Consider the following 19,695-nt stretch of genomic DNA (forward strand, 5'->3'; position numbering starts at 1 on the left):
TTTTCAAGCAATTTGATTGGCTGCATTTTACTCAGCTTATTTGCTAAACTTGCAAAAGTCTGTTGCTATGTAAAAATCAATATTCCTGTCTTGTTAACAAGACATGTTCACAGTGGCTTTAACTTTACTTGACGTCAACTAAATGTGCCTGTCTACTGAACAATGTTATTCACAAAATGCTATAGTGCACCATTTGGCCATTGAACATGAAATCAAGTGACAAGAAATTCAAGTGACAAGAGACTCTCTAAACTTTAATCGCGTCGCTTTTGGTGAAACCATTCACAGCTTGGAGCGATTCCTGCAAAATATAAACGCTGGTGCTCTTTTTCTGACCGTTGATGGCGCTACAACATTCATTCAGCCACATGATTTTTATTGAGGAAACTTTGAAAAGCGGCTTTACCCTTACTACATGTACTAGTTTAGGAAAATTCTCGACATTGGACGACGGTTTGTAATTTCTTTGATTAATGTAAGTGTAATTAAATAATTGAGTCATGAATACACCACACACTATATACAGCATTAGTGGAATAGGAAAGAATGTAGTATCCTGACGCGATTTGACGCCACTTCTTCTTTTTTTTACAAAGTCTACTACAAAAAAAGTACTAGGGCCTAATGCTAATGCTTACTCCTAGAACTATGACAGTATGAGGCTCCACGTGGAGCCTCATGGTTCTAGGAGTAGCTAATGCTATGGTCTATCATGGTCTATGGAGAGTAGCGTAAAGCGAGTGTAGTTCTAGTTGTGTGCATTTTTCAAAGGATTTTCTAACTGTAACAAAATTCGAAATGCTTCTCAGAGAGTGAGACTGAGAGACTCAGTCACAGATTCATATCTCTTCACATTTTTTCAATTAGGCTTACAGACCTTCATTGATTGAAATAATATATGATGAAAAAAAGTGGCGTCCCGATGCAACACTGACATGACTGAGTGACATCTCTGTCATGTCTGTCATTGTTTGTATGCAGTGACCAGTGTATCTGATGTGTGTTGGTTTTTTAACACAAAAACGAGGGTGCACAAAAGTTACAAAGTAGGGAAGGAAAAAGGGGCAGAGTAATTCGTGTATTAAATTATTGTTCCATTCTTAGTCAAATAATCATCTTGTTTTCTCTCTTTTTTAGGTGCTAGCCAACCCAAGTGGAATTGGTATTCCTTGTTTGAATCTTGGACAGTCTTGAAATCCTTGTCACCATGGCGCTCGCTCTGACCAGAGAGAAGCGAGTCACTGCGGGCAATCGCATGTCTCGGATGTTGCAGGAGGAGGAACAAGACGAGTTCTACAAAACAACCTACGGAGGATTTGAAGAGGTGCTACATTGCGGTCCTACTCAAGCGCGTCAACAAGCGTCAACAAGCCTCAACGGTCGTCAACGAGCGTCAACAAATTTTATATAGGCTTTTGAACATTAAAAACAGCTTTATATGGTAGAAAAAGCAATAAAGAACATCTTCTGCATATCAATTAAAGTTAAAATTATTTTAAAACTTGGTTTTTTGAACGCGAAATGTTTGACGAATTTGTCGATAAAAGTTGGCCGCCATCTTGTTTATGTGTAGCTAGCCGTACTACGCATGCGTGAAGTGTACAGAGCCATACTAGGCATGCGCGAAGTCTACAGCGCCATCCAAACAAGATGGCGGCCAACTTTATCAACAAATTCGTCGTACATTTCGCGTTCAAAAAACCAAGTTTTAAAATAATTGTTTATTTAATTGATATGCAGAAGATGTTTTTTATTGCTTTTCTACCATATAAAGCTGTTTTTAATGTTCAAAAGCCTATACAAAATTTGTTGACGCTCGTTGACGACCGTTGAGGCTTGTTGACGCCTGTTGACGCTTGTTGACGCGCTTTAGTAGGACCCCTACATTGTGCTTGTGAATCATCAGACAAATTGAGAGAGTTCTGTTTTGGGAAAGAATATAGTAATCCAGACGTCACTTCTCTGGATGTGTACAAGTTTAGGGAGAGTTGAGTGCATTTTTAAAGTATTTTCTAACAAAATTGGAAATGTTTCTCAGTCCCTGATTCATGACTTTTCAACATTTTTGCAATGACTGACCTTCATTGAGATGATAAAAAAAATTGGCGTCAAGATGCAACATTCTTTGGAAAAAAATGTTGCAACCTGACGCCGCTTTTTTCTTCATATATCCTCTAAATGAAGGTCATTCATTGCAAAAATGATGATAAGACATGAGTCTGGGACTGAGAAACATTTCCAATTTTGTTAGGAAATACTTAAAAAATTGTCTTGTCTCTCCATAGACTTTGTATACAATCGTAAAAGTGGCATCAGGTTTCAACATTTTTTCCCATTCTTTCCCTGTTGTGTTAAACAAAGGATAATTCAATGATGGTGATATTTCAGTATGTTTTTTGGAGAAGAATGCGATATTCCGACGTCACTTCTTTCACCATACAGTATATATTCTCAATATTGGTCAGTACTCTCAAAATATAAAAAAACATAAATATGTGACTGAGAAACATATCCAATTTTGTTAGAAATATTAGAAAATACTTAGACTTTGTATACAACCACCAAAGTGACGTCAGGGTATGATTCTTTCAATTCCTTTTTTGTTTGTTTTTTGTTTTGCAAAACAGCAATCTGGGGATGAGGAATATACCAGTGAAGAAAGCGACTCTGACGCCACAGACAGCGACATAAGCGATTCAGAAGATGACGAAGTAATCAGTGATGATGAGGGAAACGAAAAGAAAAGACAGCGACGAACGGTCACCAAAGCATATAAGGTTAGTACTCATTCAGTGTAGGGAGCTAACGTGATGGTTTGTATCCCACTCATGTCTGGCCAGTAGTGGGTTTTCAATCTTTATTTTTACCATTCTCTCAATGGAGTAGGATTTAGCCTCCACGAAAGATTGTATTTTGAATTGAAAGTTCTGTCCCTGTAACATTTTATGATTTGAATCATTTTTGCTACTTGTATGTGTTATAAGTGCTGTTGCAAATTGATCCTTTGTGAGAATTATTATTTGTACGATTGTTGATCAGGTTTGAGATACAGTTGAAAATGTGACATTTATGGGTTCATGAGAAACAAATGTAGACTTTGTGCAAGTTGCAACATTCTACTTCTCTTAACCCTAAAGGGGCCGGGTTTTTTTTTACCATCTCTCAGCCGGGGGGGGGGGGATATTCCCCCCATTAAGATCTCGGCCATCGAGTGACGAAAATTTTTGAAACTCAGCACATCCATAGAGCAACTCTTCCTCAACATGCCCAAGAAATTTCATGACTATAGGTCAAAGGGTTTTGGAATTATGGCTAATTAATTATTCATATGTATGAATGGCAATTCTGCTTGGTGTACACGACGTATGTGGGAAAATTCAGTTTTCACGGCGCGTAGCGCCGGAAAATTTTTCGCTACGTGCCAACCTGTGGTCCGATTTTTATGTTTTTGGTATCAAAAGATGCGCAAAGCTCGAGGCTAAAAAGTCATAACAGCTCGGGTTGCGAAAACAATTTTTTCCCCCCCCGGCCCCCTTTAGGGTTAAATGTATATAAACTATTTGACACTTCTTTTTGGTTAATTTTACTGAAAAGTGCACTTTTTTAAACATTTTTAATAATTCCACGCTTTTCCAGACAGCTGAGGGTGCTGTTGCTGTGACGTCATTTCAGGAAGACGCCTTTCAGTTTAGGAGGTTCTTTTCAAATTGTGAACCCAAACTCTTGCTCATTGAAAACATTTGTGAGAAAAGTTTGCTCATTGGCTCACTGTCATGTACTGACACAACAACCGTAGCCGTGTAAATCCTGCAAACAATAAAAAAAAATGTATTTTGCCATCATCTGGATGGATTTAGGACTTTACGACCCAGCCATTCTAATCATGTTTAGAATGTTCAGTTTCTGCACCGTGGAAAGTACCAGGCATAGGAACGATCTAGCCAAATTGCCTGTGGGTTGAGGGTTAGCCAATATCTCGCGTCTTGATCGTCTTGTTACCATGGTTACAGGAGCCAGTCACAAAGCCTGCTGCCAAAAAACCCAGCCAACCAGGCCCAAGCGTCTTAGCTTCAAAGCCCTTCAGAGGCTAAAAAGTCATAACAGCTCGGGTTGCGAAAACAATTTTTTTAGAGGCTATCGCGAAAAATGTTGAGGGTGGGGCGGATTCCGCCCCCCCCCCCCCCCCCCTGGCCCCCTTTAGGGTTAAATGTATATAAACTATTTGACACTTCTTTTTGGTTAATTTTACTGAAAAGTGCACTTTTTTAAACATTTTTAATAATTCCACGCTTTTCCAGACAGCTGAGGGTGCTGTTGCTGTGACGTCATTTCAGGAAGACGCCTTTCAGTTTAGGAGGTTCTTTTCAAATTGTGAACCCAAACTCTTGCTCATTGAAAACATTTGTGAGAAAAGTTTGCTCATTGGCTCACTGTCATGTACTGACACAACAACCGTAGCCGTGTAAATCCTGCAAACAATAAAAAAAAATGTATTTTGCCATCATCTGGATGGATTTAGGACTTTACGACCCAGCCATTCTAATCATGTTTAGAATGTTCAGTTTCTGCACCGTGGAAAGTACCAGGCATAGGAACGATCTAGCCAAATTGCCTGTGGGTTGAGGGTTAGCCAATATCTCGCGTCTTGATCGTCTTGTTACAGGAGCCAGTCACAAAGCCTGCTGCCAAAAAACCCAGCCAACCACGCCCAAGCGTCGTAGCTTCAAAGCCCAAGGAAAAGGAGAAAGCGTCCAAGCGACCTGCTGTCACATCACAACCTGAGCAGACTGCTGGACAGGACGAAGGCAGCCGTGAGTTCAAGAAAAAAATATCCTTCAAATTCACCTCCCACCCTTACCCCCCCCCCCCCCCAAGCAAAAACACAAGATAAAGTAAGCGTAGTAAAGCCAGTTTCAGAGTGCACAAAATTCTATTCTCTTGATTTTGATAGCTGTTCAGTGGAAGTCTTTTCATGCATCTGGTGTGCATGCAATGGGCTGGATTTAGCCACTTATGGTGTAAATTTATCACAGTAGCTCTGTCCGGCTGGCTTCACTAGTCAGTGAATCAGTCAGTCGGGGAGTCAGTCAGTCAGTCAGTAGGAAAGGCACAAAGAGGACTACATGTATAGGCTGGCTCTCTGGGACCAGCAAAAATCAATTTACTTTTACTCTTACTGTTGCCAAACCGCTCAGCGTGAAGTGCGCCCTCAAGAAACAGGCCGCTCGGTGCGCAGACCATGCTTTAGGAATGTTGCAGGGTTGGATCGGATGAACAAACTTGCATCCAAACACCTAAAACGATAACTGCTCCTCCCATCCCAAGCCCTGGTTTATCCACCAACCCCAGCAATATTGATTAATACCGTCACAGGTGAATTTGAATGCACATTGGACAGGCAACTTGAATATCGTGTCCTCAATATTCAACACTTACCTCGTTACAGTGCGTAAGTCCAGTCGAAGGTCAACCGTTATTAAAGGCACCGAGTTTCAGATCCGGTTGAAGGAAAGGGAAGAACGAGCGGAGATCAATCGCATGACGATTGCCAATCGCTCCAGACCGGAGGTACGAAGATTGACACAGGAAGAGCTGCTTGAGGAGGCGACACTGACGGAGGAGAAGAACCTTATATCACTGCGTGAGTATTATTAATTCCGTTGAATTTTTTAATAATGTTGAGGCGCTAAACTTGGCATGGTGGTGCTTAATATCGACTATTCTCTTCTGGTATTCCAGGCTTGAATCTCACCAATAACCCCACATATTTCAGTCTCTCCTTGACAGTGCCATTTCGTCTAGAGCTCTCCTTTTGGCAAAAAGGTATTTTCTTTGGAGGAAATGCATTGTTACTAAGTTATTCCTTAGGCTGGTACTCCCTAATACAAGACATGTAGGTTCATAGACAAACCATCCATATTCCAAGATTTCAGAGTATTTAAGAACAGCCGATTTTCCCAAACTGAGGCAAAGGCAGTGCTCACATTTCTGAGAATTCAAGTCTTAATCAGGGGTGAGATTTGACACGATTTTGCCTGATTTGGGGATTTTTTTAATTTTTAATTCCTGTGGAAATCTGGAATTCCTGAGGTTTATCATGCAGGGTGATTAAAAAAAAACGAAACCCAAATGTTTAGTGAAGTTCTGCATGTAGCACTTTAAACACAACCACCGTTTTAAGGTTCTGTCCACGGATCACAAAAAAAGTTCAGTGTTCTTTCAGCAAAACGAAAACAAATCACATAGGGATGTGTGTGAATTGTTTTCGTTTTGATGAAAGAACGCACGCCTTTTTTGTGATCCGTGGACAGAACTTTAAAACGGTTCTTGTATTTAAAACTCTGTAAATTGAAAAGTACATGAGTGATTTGAATGATTCTTAAACTAAAAGAAAGCTTATGAATTGGGCTTTTATATCTTAGATTTTGAAAGTGCTACGTGCAGAACTTCACTAAAACAATGGTCCCGACATTTGGGTTTTTTTTTTTTACTCACCCTGTACTGGTGTTTTTACCCATAAACTTTATAGAACAAGAGAAATGCGTATTCTAAGGGGTGCCTTTAGGCAAATACAAACATATACCATAAACCCTATGGCGCTCTGGGACCTCAGTTACCCTCAAATCCTCCACTGATTATTTCAGGAATTTTTCAATTTTCCCTGTCTAACTAAGAAAGACTAACAAAGTAACCACAAGTATAAGCCCTGACTAAGATAGCAGAATGGATTGCCAAAGTGCCTGCGCCCGTCGAATTGCATGCTACTTGAGTACAAGCAAGGTACCACCTAAGATATAGCCTCTTCATCTGATCGCCAGATTGTCTTTGTACATGTATTTCACAAAGGCAGTGTTCAACTCCAGTCAATGGTACCTTACTACTTAGTACACTTTTCGTTTTCCCTCCAGAAATGTATCACAAACTGGAAGCCGAAAAGAAGAAGACCAAGTTCCACAAGAAAGCCTTCAAGGGGCCGTTCATCCGGTTCCATTCCATGACGATGCCGGAAGTTGTCACGGATAAAGCTGCCAGGAACAGAAGCAGTGGAGAAGAGAACGCTGTAGTGGGGTAAGAAATCATATCCGCAGATGTCATCACTTGATTGGCTCTTGGTGTTGAAATATGACAAGGGCATCCAATGACAGGCCTCGTTAAATCTGTGTTGTGGGTTGGCCAGTTTACATCAGCAGCAAGGCAAGTTCAATTAAGCACAACTGATCAACTAGTGGTTGATTTGTGGTTGATTTGTGGTGTTCCATTCCCCCTAGTAGTACTTGTATGAAAGTAGGAATGCCCCTTAATTAGTAGAATTATGGTCAATATTGCCCTCAAAACCTCACAATCCTTGCACCCTGCTGTACATAATGATAGACATGAACATTAGTAACTGCTGTGACCAACTTTGGTAGGCTTGTCTCGGAAAAGTTGAGATCACTCCTCTAACCATCGTCGAATCAAATTTTGCGATGAAATCTGGAGGATACCCCCTCCCCCGTGCCGTGAAAAGTGACAATTTCCCAAGATCAGTCCATTGACATGCATCGTTTGGTTTCCTTGTACCCACAGTTCGGATAACATGCAGCCACTACAACCCACCCAACGCTGCTCAAGAAGCTTCATCACCTTCAGCGAGGAGGCCAGCTTCATAGCGTGCTTCCCCAAGACCAAGAGTCGTCCCCCGGCCAAACCCCTCTGTCCGGTCACCAGACAACGAGCCATGTACCTGGATCCCATCACGAACATTCCTTACGCCAACAAGGAGGCCTTCAAGACTATCCGAGAGGCTTACGAGAGCGAGCTGGAATCGCAGAGCGACAGCAAAAAGCGGAAAGTTCAGAAAGTGAACTGATGAAAAGACATCCGTAGGTTTTTGTTGTGGACATCATCTACGTCTGCACCTTGCAACTTTCTGTGAAATGGCAGCAGTGTGAAGGAGTGCATTATAGTAAATACCTTGGCTAGCCATACAGGGTTTCATTCTGTTTACTGAAAGAGACATTTGGCCAGAGAAGACAGCTTTCATGAACTGAACCAGTTTTATCGAATCAGTACGGAAGTACCCCCTCAACGGTTTCAAGGAGAAAGTTGGGAAGGACCACTGAAAGGGACCCTCTATTAGCATTGCTTACAGAGCCTAACACTCACACACATTCAGAATAAATTAAGTCATGTGTACCTCGCACCATACGCACGTGAATAAGTGCAGACATGATATGTGGCCCTTCAACGTGTGGTTTATGATTGGTGATGAGGTTTTTCACACACATACTTGACTGCGTCATGTGAACTGTGTTCTGACCATGCTTGAAGCTTAGCCTCAGACATGTAAACGCATAGACCGCCAGATCGTACTCAAAAGTACACAAGCATTTCGTGATCTGCACGGCACCCGACTAAAATAAAACCTTTAGATAAATTCATGTCTCAGTATAGGGAATTTACTCAAAGCTCAAGATTTCCAGTCATAAAATTCTATGAAGCTATTTTTTTTATTGCAAAAAAAAAAACCTTAAAAAATGTTTCATTGCAAAAATAAAATAAACTATTTCATCCAGATTCAAAATAATGCAGTGTACTTGAAGTTTTCCTGTGAATATCGACTTATGAGGCCCATTTATTTGCCCCAAAAGTGAAGTATTGGAGAGTACTTCCAATGTAAGCGTCTTGCACAATAGGTGCATTGAGTTATATCATTTTGCCCATATTTTTCCAAACCACCATTTTGCACATGCGACTGGCGGTCTATGCACTTATGTCTGGGAGCGTAATCTTCAGTACATGCACATAGATGGCATGGCTTCAGTTGTCTGCTAAAGCAAGCTCTACGCCCTCTATCATCCCCATGAATGGAGAACAGCGCAATTTCCTGTCAACAGTGATGGCGTATCCATTATTAGAACAACGTGCACTTCAATACCAAAGTTGTACAATACAAGGTTTGAATAAAATCTCAAAGCAGACGTGTACAATGTACTTCGTTTTTTAGCTCATTTTATTTTCTCTTTAAGTTTTTGTACATGGACCATATTTATCAAAAACTTTCCACTAAGGACATTAATGTCTACTTTACCAGAACTAGATTATTATTTACATCTTTTCATGTTAATATTCACGTTTTCTTGGATCACTCGGTCCAAGGTCACTTCAATTTTTTTAACACACATTTTTATACAAATTATGCTGGACGCATAATACATGAATTGTGCTTTGCGTGTCCCACACTTGTTAAACCCGTTATTTAAATACACAATCCCCACTGAATACTTCAACTTGTTTACTTGTTACAAATAGTTCACACACATTTATACATATATTTGCAAATTGCAATGGAACAACTTTTTTACATTGTTGCCACACACATGCGTCCTTGCAACTTCTTACATCAAAGTGGTGGTAAGGTTCATTTTTCTCATAAACAGCATGACCCAATCAATTAATCAATTATGACAGGTGTAATTTAAATTCGACAGATATGCTTGTAGAATTTTTTCCCCACACTGCACAGCAGTATGTGTGAGTATAAAGCCTTTGTCCGTTTTTTAATAAGCACAGTAAGGAGCAGGCTCGCGTCACAAGCAGAATTTTTTGAATAGTAACACCACAATAGAAATGTCCATACATGAGCAAGCGCGGAATATGCTTAGCATTGACACAATATTTCTGCTTAAGTTAGCAAAACTCATGTGCTACTTGTTAAGCAGCTCCACAAAAACTGACCCCTGGATGACAGCCAACTAGGCAATGAAAACAGAGCCAAATATTCAACAAAACAGGATAATCATCTATTAAAGGAATCTGACAATTTATCGTGTCCGTGCAACAAGGTCGTATCTCCTAAAATGGCATTTGACGTCATGTACGTAAAACGTGAGTTTTCAATGTCGAAAGGTCATATCTCGCTTAAAAAAAAAAACGCATGTACACACAAAGTCAATGGACGTTGCGATACGCGAAATATGACCTTGTTGCATGGAGCGCATTCGCGCGATATACAACTTTGTTGCAGAATCGAGTTACGGCCTTGATGCACTGACGTGACAAATAACAAAGAGTGCAAGAAGATGTTAGAAGAACCCGGATGCAATATAGAATTCTTAAGTGAGAATAAAAATGGCTTTTCAATATTGTCCCCAGTCACAAAATTCCCCTTTATTTAACAAATGGAAGGTGATTTGGTATGTTCTTGCATCATTTAGAAAAAATAGGAACGAAGAACCGAACCCACACAGTACACGACCACAACAAAATATATACCGGTAATACAACCAACAATGCTTGGTTGAAAGGCACCCTTCTTTAAAGCTTGGAATACAATTGAGAAACCCGTCTACTCCCATCCCCCGTCTTCAAAGAAGTCACTTTGTCTCTCTGTGTACCTCCGCTTGAAATCATCGTCAAACATTTCAAGATCTTTTTCGTCTCTGATGACACCCTGTCAGAAAAAAAATAATAATCGGCGTTATTGAAGAGTTGGTAAAAATGAAAATTCACTAAACACGTAACACAAGGATTAAACTGGAAAAAAAGTGCAGTGTGTAGTTGGAAAAAAGTCAGCTTCCAGTCATATACACTGCGTGACAGTATTCAATATGAAATGTGTGTCAAGGATTGGGTACTTTTTTGCAAGGCTTTCGAGATACATGAGATGTGTTTGGTACATAGAGCTATATTAAATTACTAGAGTGCTAACTCCTCATTCTTGCGCGCGGAGACGCTTTAAAGCCGCTCTGGGCGCAGACATTTTGAATTTATGTGCGTGTTTGTAGAACACAATAAAAAAAAAATGGATTGAATTTGAAAAGTGAACTGTAAATGCAACGCGCAAGTAGAAGATACGCAAACAACTTAAGCGTGTCATGACAGTTCAAAAAACATCACGGCGAAAAGCATCTGCAGCGGAGGGACGCGCAGACGTTGTGCTGTTTGCATAGAGCAAAATGAAACGCTCATTTGCTGATCATGCGTTTCGGTTTTGGGCGTATCGGCTTAGATGACGCATCGGTATGGAATACAAACGCAGATATGCAAATAAATTTTGTTTCGAGTTTTCCATAGGTTTGTGCACAAACATGGATACGCCCATCAGGCATTACTTTGTACATCGAGTTAGCACTCTAGTAATTTAATATAGCTCTATGGTTTGGTACCACAATTAATGAAGAAATCTGATTAACTGCAGGTAATAGAAATTGAACCATGTTGAAAATAGGCCTGTTTTAGGCAAAGACATGGTTGTGCATCCCTATATTCCAAATACGTTACAGTGTTTGAGATGCCACTACCAGCTGTCTTTGATTTTATAATACCAATTTCACTGAATTGTGATTGATAGAAATGAATCTCTGCATCAAATAACACGACCAAGGAATGAAGGAAGTTTGAAGTGCCCTCACCTTTGGTAGATATCCCAGCAGTTTGGAGGCATGCTCCCTGAGCAGCTTCTGTCTCTCCTCTTCGATGATGTCCTGTCGGAGTTTCTCCAGCATCTCCTCCTCTCGCCGGCCGTCCAACTCCCTCTGCTTGTCGGCGGCAAACTGGGCCCGGCGGTCCTCAATCAGCTTCTCTACCGCCCTCTTGTGTTGCTGTTGGGTCATGCGACGCTTCTGGGCGTTCATCTGTTCGATGCGGTCGTCCTCCGCAAACTTAGCCAGCATCTACGGATGAGAACAGTGAGCTTGAATTCACTGGTGTCCCAAGAGTAGCTTGCCTTCAACCTAGTTTTTGCAAATAGGTGACCCAACCCAACAAACAGAGCCCAACGTTCCCGTATTTGTTTTCAATTTTAAACACTTCCCCTTTATCACTAAGAGAGTTTACGGGAATATTTTTATTTAAAATAAAGGTCTATTAAATAATCTTTTAAAAAGCACATTAATCGTTATCCTTCAGGACTATTAGATAATTAGACAAGATAAAAGACTTGGTCTGCAGGACTTGGGGTATAGTTAAGGACTGGGAATGTAAGATCTGAAAACAGAGACTTAAGACTTGAGTATGTAACAGTGAAAAAAAGGTACAACTGGAAATTTCACCAGAGAGACTGTGGAAAAAATGTCGAACGGCTCAAGATCTAAAAGCAAAGCCTATGATGCAAATGTGACTCTTAACAACCCGAGGTGTAACTGCTGACATTGGACCAATCCAATCAAGCTGCTAAGCAGATAACATTGCTTGGGGAATGTATGTGCTCAGCAAAAATAGGCCGACTACCAGTCACAAGCAATACACATTGCATGGCATTTTGGCTGATAACCGGTTTCTGCTAGGTAAATAGTTCTTGCGCTTAGCTAATGTCTATAATTGGCAGCTCCATGGAAATATTCTCCCAACTGTAAACCTGAGATTAAAGACTTTTGGGATGACCATCGCTGCACCAGATTCTGAGAATCGGCTGCTTAAAGGAGAGAGAAAATTCTACATCACCAACCTGCTGCTTGAATTCCTCCTCCTCTTGCTTCTCGGCTTGTCTCCGGATCTCCTTGAGCATCAGCTCCTCGCGGCGTGACTGCTGCAAGTCCAGACGCTGTCTGATGCGTCTCTCGATTTCCGCGTTCATCTTCTGTATCTCGGCCTCCTCCTGCTCTTCCAGGTACAGCTGCTGTCGGATGTTGGCCATCTCCTCCTCGGCAGCACGCTTTTGGGCGATTTCTTCGCTCAACTGTAAAAGAATGACAACAAAATGTCCAATGTTTTCTCGTTCATCTCTGGTAGCATCCAGAAACAGCATTTATGGATACTTACTGCTGTGACAGTTGTGTTTTCCTCCCCTATTTTCCCGATCTTGAAGCAATGGTATCAGTATCAATTCAATTAATAATAATATAATAAACAGTAAAAACTGAAAGTGGAGGTATCTAAAAGACTTTTCACCCTCGTCTGTAAATAAAGACAAGATTGACCACTTTTGATTTCAAGGAATAACCAAAAGGAAAAAAGCAATCCATTAAGTCAACTCAGCAGGATACAATAATTGAGAAAATGTGGAAGACGACGGGAATAAGCCCCCCAACACCTACCCCTGTCCTACCCCTGTCCATGCCATCCACCCACCCCTTGACTCAATTGACCTATCGCCGTTTGCAAGTTAGCCACGCCCCTTAGATAACCTTGTGGAATTTTTTGTACAATAAGTTTTGTTTGTCTCAGATTCTGCGCGTTCCGCGTCCATTTGTATATCATGGAATTGGACAATGTTTCACAAGCTGCGTTGACGCGATTCTACCGCGATAGGTCAATACTCACACTCTGCTGCACCGCGGCCTTCGCCTCCTCCTGTGCTTTCTTGTTCTCCATCCTCTCTTCTTCTCTCTGCTGCTGCATGCTGGCAAACTGCAAGATGCGTCGGTTCTCCTCCTCCATGCGTTCCTTCTCCTTCAGTTTCCAGTCCTCCCGGGCCGTCTTGAATTCCTCAATGTACCGCTGGGTGGCGTGCTGCTTCATCAGGTACAGCTCGCGCTCCCTGTGGGGGCAAACAACGAGGACTAAATAAAAGTCGAGCTGTGGAAATTTACCTTAACTATTAAAGAACCCAACAAAATCAAACTGTGGACAATTACTCTAATCCAATTACTCACTCGTGTCTCAGCAACACGCAAGATATTTCTTGTCATGCTGCTTGATACTGTGGGATTCAGCAATCTTTGTATTTCAGTAACTCATAGATATTAATCAACAAAATTAGAGGGCCTAAAGTTTTGATCCAAAGCAGGACCTATTAAGAATCAAAGCATTAGGGCCTCAAATTTTGTTGATTTGTACAGGGTGAGTCCAAAATAGCAGAACCCAAACCCCCAAAATTATATTTCATATTTTAAAAAATATGTACCACCAAAAATAATAATGACTTGAACAGCCAATTTCATAAGCTACTTTTAGATGAAAAAAGTACTGAAATTGCTCCATCCGTTCAAAGAATATCACCATTTAAACACAATGACCCCAAAAAACTTGTCTCGTAAAAAAAAGAAGAGATTTTAGGAATCGTCCTCACAATTGTCTTCAAATATCAACAGCAATAAAACCTCAGTTTAAAAGTTGAAAATATTCAACAAAGTCCTTTTGAAGGCCAGTCTATTAAAAAAAGGGATTTTATAAATCATATTGTTTGCCTAACCAGGGTTGTTAATAAAGATATTGTGTGCTACAGTTGTTGACAGTTGTTGAACCAAGTATTCTGTGTCATTTTCCTTGTTGTTCCAAACAGTAAAAAAACACAATAATTTGCTGTTTTTGGACACACCGGTTTTAGGGTCATTACGTTTAAATGGTGATATTCTTTGAATGGATTGACCGATTTCAGTAATTTTTTTCATCTAAAAGTAGCTTATGAAATTGGCTTTCACATCATTATTATTTTTGGTGCTACATATTTTTTTAAAATATGAAACATATTTTGGGGGGTTTGGGTTCCGCTTTTTTTGACTCGCCCTGTATATTTGAGGTCAGTGCAGTCAGTAGGCTGTTTGTAGCAGTTTTATTGATTTTCACTCTTCCATATGGAGTGCTTTCTGCTCGGGCCATTATACGTCAAGGCCCCAGGCCAGTTAAACTGGCCAAGCACATATTTATTCCCTTAGTTTCGACCATCACAATGTCCCCAGTGGAGACATAAAGATATCGCATTCTCATAAGACTTTTAAAGGGAATGTACATCATTGGCTTTCGCTGTAATTTTCAGAAATGAACTAGTTGAGGGGTTAGTATAATAGAACAAAATATTGTTACACTGACATGTTTGAAGTTTTGTGTCCGAAAATGCTGGAAAAACCAAGAAAAACAAAAATGTTCCAAGTAGTCTGGTTCCCTGACTCCACTAAAAATGAAATGGATCAATTTATAGATGCCGGAAAATTGTAAGGTAAGGGAACCAGTCTAGCTGACCTGCACCTGTTTATGAACATGTAACCAATAGCAAACACAATTTGGACTGAAACAAATGGTAAAAATGGAGCAGTTGTTGAAAAATAGTCGGCCGATCACCGTTGGAAATGTACATGTATACAAAAATACCATTTTCTTGAAAATGACTTCACACCAGGTGCCACAATTTTACAGAATGCTTTAGACTGTAATTTACCAACATCCTAGTAAGGTATTTCGTAAAAACTTGGTAGTTTTATTTTTCGATGTTTGCAAATGGTGTATTTTCCCTTTAAGAAGACATTTGGGCACCTCACAAAATATTTTTTTTACTCTTACTACCAATTACTTAATAATAATTTAATAATAATTGTGCTTATATAGCGCTTTCCATCGTATCAACGATCTCAAAGCGCTTTATAATTATAAACCCGTTCATCAGGCCATGGGACCACGCGGCAGCTGATATCAGCGCTCAATCGGTCCTCGACCCTCACAGGTACCCATTTATACTCCTGGGTGGAGAGAGGCAATTGTAGTTAAGTGTCTTGCCCAAGGGCACAAACACCATGTTCCTGGTACGGTTCGAACCCACGCACCTTCGTACATGAGTCAAACACCGCAACCACTGGACCCATGGCATGGCACTCTACATCTTATCACACTATTAGAATACAGAATGCATCTTTCCAATTCCGCATCCATTTTGGCAAGTACATGAAACACAGTCCCCCCCCCCTTCCATCAAGTAAAAATGTTACGAAACAGTGCCCTCAAAAGGTAATGCGCACAGCAGATAAAAACAAACTCACCTGTCATCCTCCTCATGAATCTTGCGTACAATCTCATCGATCATGAGTTTCTCCTTGAGAAACTCCTCGTAGTCCTCTTGCTTCTTGCGTTCCTGTTCCTCCAGTTGTTTCTCTAGCTCAAGGTGGTAGCGCACCTTCTCGTGATATTCTTCCTCCATCTTGCGTCGGTCCTCTTCCTCGGCCCGCGCCGATTCTTCCTTCATCATCCGAGAAATCTCTGCATCTCGTGCCTACGAAGAAGGTCAAGGGATTTTTTTAAATTTCAAATTCATTGCGGTGCAACGCTGTAGTCGCGTCCATCACGAGTCCATCACAAGTCTGGTAAAAAGTAAATCACAAGTTCTTTCACAAGCCCAGTTACAGTGGCGGGGGATGAACAACTACCAAAGGAATGCTTTTGTCGGAATAACTTGCGACTTGACTTGCGACGGATGGACTTGTGAGGACTTATGATGGACTCAAATTCATCACTGTTCTGGTGATTAAACCACAGATCCCTTAAAAGTATATACAGACACGCTGTAGCTTGGAGGTCTGAAGAAACTTAAACTAGGGAAAGGATGATGAAGAAACGTTCCATTTCAGAGTTGGAAAGAACAGTCATGAAGATGTTGCAGAGAACCGGAGAATCAGTCAGGGACTGAATACCCAATCCTCACCAGGACCTGGGATTCGAACCTGGGTCCAATAGGTGAAAGGTGAGGAAGTACTGCTATGCCAATGTGAACAATTTAAAACACTATGCACCAAATTGAGATGTCACTCTTGCTTGTAAAGCTATTTCTAGTGTAATCTGTTACAAGGACCTACCGTCTTCTCATACTTGACGGCTTCTTTCTCGGCGATCTGAGCGTGGCGTTCACGGTTCATGTAGCCGGCCTTCAGAGCCCGTTCCAGCTCTCTCAACTCCACGCTGTTCTCGCGGATCTGTTGGCGGACCAAACGGTCTCGCTGTTCCTGGAGTTTGAGGTTTTCCATGGTTCTGGCCATCTGCTCCTCAACCTGAGTTTGCTCTTCTCGCTGTGTTCTCAGCTGCTGGGCCTGTTTGCAGATTAGACCAAAAAGACATCAAAACTTGACAATAAAATAAGCACACACTTATGCAAGATTCAGCTTGTCCTTAACTCATATGGTATTTTTAAAATAATAGGATCCTTCCTCAAACTAAAATCCACTGTGTGCACGAACCCATTGGCACATTCTTTGTACGCTTGCTTTCATGGGACATGTCCCCTGGCCTGTAAAAAGTGGTTAGGTTTTACTGCAAAATTCTCTGTAACTTTTTAATGATTTCTGAAGGATCTGGGAGCTTAATTTGCTGTGAGGCCAAGTAAAAAAATAATAAGTAGATTCTCATCCAGCCTTTAAAAAAAAAAAAAAGAAAGCTGTGGGAATTTTTTTCTTTCTTGCTTTCTGTATCCCAAGATGACGGATTTCCAAGATGACGGATGGATTCTTCAGGTTTCTGCCAATACAAAAGTGTGTCCAAGGCAGCCATAACCCTTTCTATCTATATAGCTACACTTTTGTTCGAAGCAGATGAAAAGACAATATATTGACAATAAATATGCAAAATATACTGCAAATGTCTGGAAGTAGGGAAAAAAGGCAGCAGTCGGGGAAAAGAAACTTGGAAAAGATTTCCATATAGATACGAAGTTCACTCAACACCCTGTGTACAAACCCTATGAGATTGGACTGAAAAATTCTAAGTGTTTTCTAAGAAAATGCTTGTATTTTCTCACTGCTCAAATTGACTTTGATGACATGAAATTGCTATCTGGGGGCTTGTTAGTCAATACAGAGGAAAATTAGTGAACTTCGTATATGGAAATCTTTCCGAAACTTGTTCATTTTTGGACTTGGCCTTATCATTATCATGATTAGCCCCATAAATGTGGCCTATTTACTGGACTGCCTCCGTAAACATAGGCCACACATCCACATGTACAAAAATCGTGTCGACTTTGCCAAATTTTGATTTTCACATTTAGGCTTAGTTTGTAGGGTTTTTTTGCTTTAGAAGCATACTCACCCTCTTTATAGGCTAATCAGAAAGTGCTGCCTTTTTCAGATGTATATTTTTCGTGAAATTTACAGATTCATTTTTACACGTATGCGTATCAAAATTTCAACATGAAATTTCACAAAAATTAGATATCTGAAAAAGTGTACATGTGGATGTGTGGCCTATGTTTACGGAGGCAGTCCAGTAAATAGGCCACATTAATGGGGCTATATCATGATATGACTAATGGAAGTCTAAAGGATGGAAAAAAAATACACCTGAAACAAATGGAATGGGGAAAATGTAGGATTGGGTTAGGCTTGGCAGGATACCCACCCTGGCGATGTTTTCCAGCATCTCTCGCTCCTGCTGCTCTTTCTGCATGTGGCGGATGTATCGTTTGGTCTCTACTCGCTCCTCGCTGGCCATGTTGGCCTCAAACAGCTGCTCCTGCTGAAGACGTTTGACGTGGTCTTGACGAACATCCTCCTTCCGTCTGTTTTCTGTCTGTTGTCGCTCCTGTTGAGCATGGGTTAGGTTGCGCCTTACCATTGCCTGTGCATAAAGGATTAGAATATTTTATAAGAATTCAGTAACACCTCCCGAAATCCACATTTAGTTTATTTTATACTCATTAATGATGACATCATGTTTGGTTAAATTTAAATTTAGGGTATCACTCTGATTTTCTATTCCATCCATGGATTTGTTTTTGACCTATCAATGTTTATTGAAGCGAAAAATTAACGAAGTGGCTATCGTTACGGCACTCGTTGTTTAGCGCCCTCTACGATATTTTTTTGATACGCACGCAGGTATATAATTATTTGTTTCCCCACGTTCTATCGAGCAGTGTGCCAGCTCAGCCGATAGAGGGTAGGATTTTGCACCGCGAGGTTGCGGGTTCGAATCTCAGTTTTGCACTCGAATTTTTTTCCTTTTCTAACCTGAGGCTTTGGAGGATTTTTTTTAAAAGGGAAATAAAGTCCGAATTTCATAAAGTTCAAATTCACTTTTTTCCTTCTAATTTTATATTTTCTTGTCATTTTTTTTTATAAAAGTTGCCAGGTTGCAGTCTACCGTAACGATAGAAAATGGGAAATGCGTTACGGCTGCCGTAACAATAGCCACTGCGAAAAATTAAAAGTACTAATTTGGTTAGTTTGTCAGGCCTAGGCCACTTCTAAAATTAGAAGGCACCCAAACCGTGCACACAGGTGCCTTCTAAATTAGTAATGAGTAAGTAGTTTTTTTAGGCGTAAAAACAGTAAAGTCTACCAATAAACAGACCCCCAAAAAAGGCAAAATCCATCTATTCAAAATCAAACATTGTCAAAACGGATAGAATGCAGTGTTCTGTCTGATGCCTAGCCCAGGTTGGACTCCGTTGTGTACAGTCAGTCGTAATGCAATGAAGACTTCGTCCAACATGGGCTATCTGTTGCCCCTTTTCAACCATAATAAATGTCTTATTTTAAGTTTTTAACCCCATTGATGGTCCGTGATTAAAAAGATGTTTAAAAAAAATAATTTCAATTTAGGATTGAGAACATTTCGAACATGTCGAAACAATTTCTTAACTTACTTACTAAATCATGTTCGATTTTAGGGATTTTTGATAGAGTTTGTACACGACAAGAGACATTCCTTCATTATTTCTTAAACTAAGTTAAAGAACTTACCATGGCTAAAGTATAAATTAATTAATACGTTTGGTTTGACGATCAAATGCAACCTCTTCTCTCGAGCTCGATGGTCGTCCTACAAAATAATTATGTGTGCATCGGCGGTCGGTGATCGTATACCGTACCCGGCCTGTACGTCATGCGTAATCGTATGGGTTTGCACTACGCTAGCTGAAGCTTACGAAGAACGTTCACGTCGTACGTACGTGCACACGTACAATGACGTACGTTGTTATGAATGTAACCAAGACAGTGAACATGCAAATCACGGAATATCTCGCGAGAATTACTTCTGTAAAACCAAAGCGGACGTTCCGGCTATGGCTGATCA

General features: G+C 40.6%; 2 protein-coding genes across 3 annotated transcripts; one reads left to right on the top strand and one right to left on the bottom strand.

Moving 5' to 3' along the window:
• The first annotated feature begins 369 nt into the window (after window positions 1-369).
• LOC119729881 (vacuolar protein sorting-associated protein 72 homolog) lies at window positions 370-8,966 on the top strand. 2 transcript variants are annotated; one of them, XM_038202672.1, is made up of 7 exons: window positions 370-475; window positions 1,138-1,324; window positions 2,628-2,777; window positions 4,664-4,811; window positions 5,447-5,641; window positions 6,909-7,068; window positions 7,567-8,966. In XM_038202672.1, exons 2-7 carry the CDS (start codon window positions 1,208-1,210, stop codon window positions 7,847-7,849), a joined length of 1,053 nt encoding a protein of 350 aa, XP_038058600.1. In that variant the 5' UTR covers window positions 370-475; window positions 1,138-1,207; the 3' UTR covers window positions 7,850-8,966. The 2 variants fall into 2 exon arrangements, with proteins under 2 accessions (XP_038058600.1, XP_038058601.1); XM_038202673.1 differs by having other exon boundaries at window positions 436-453.
• An 18-nt stretch (window positions 8,967-8,984) lies between these two features.
• Window positions 8,985-19,593, bottom strand: LOC119729880 (meiosis-specific nuclear structural protein 1-like). Its single transcript, XM_038202671.1, has 8 exons — window positions 19,362-19,593; window positions 18,016-18,234; window positions 16,482-16,712; window positions 15,672-15,901; window positions 13,243-13,459; window positions 12,428-12,658; window positions 11,394-11,654; window positions 8,985-10,432 (listed from the first exon to the last, which is right to left on the bottom strand). Exons 1-8 carry the CDS (start codon window positions 19,362-19,364, stop codon window positions 10,328-10,330), a joined length of 1,497 nt encoding a protein of 498 aa, XP_038058599.1. The 5' UTR covers window positions 19,365-19,593; the 3' UTR covers window positions 8,985-10,327.
• Window positions 19,594-19,695: the final 102 nt, after the last annotated feature.

The sequence above is a fragment of the Patiria miniata genome, unplaced genomic scaffold (assembly GCF_015706575.1).
Source record: "Patiria miniata isolate m_02_andy unplaced genomic scaffold, ASM1570657v1 HiC_scaffold_21, whole genome shotgun sequence".
NCBI classification, from domain to species: domain Eukaryota; kingdom Metazoa; phylum Echinodermata; class Asteroidea; order Valvatida; family Asterinidae; genus Patiria; species Patiria miniata.

Coding starts and splice junctions, on each gene's coding strand:
- LOC119729881 (XM_038202672.1), top strand. CDS start 1,208: ATGGCGCTCGCTCTGACCAGAGAGAAGCGAGTCACTGCGGGCAATCGC. Junction 1,325..2,627: donor CCTACGGAGGATTTGAAGAG/GTGCTACATTGC, acceptor TTTGCAAAACAG/CAATCTGGGGATGAGGAATA. Junction 4,812..5,446: donor TGGACAGGACGAAGGCAGCC/GTGAGTTCAAGA, acceptor ACCTCGTTACAG/TGCGTAAGTCCAGTCGAAGG.
- LOC119729880 (XM_038202671.1), bottom strand. Junction 11,655..12,427: donor AGGAGGAATTCAAGCAGCAG/GTTGGTGATGTA, acceptor TCTCATCCGTAG/ATGCTGGCTAAGTTTGCGGA. Junction 10,433..11,393: donor TGCTGGGATATCTACCAAAG/GTGAGGGCACTT, acceptor TTTTTCTGACAG/GGTGTCATCAGAGACGAAAA.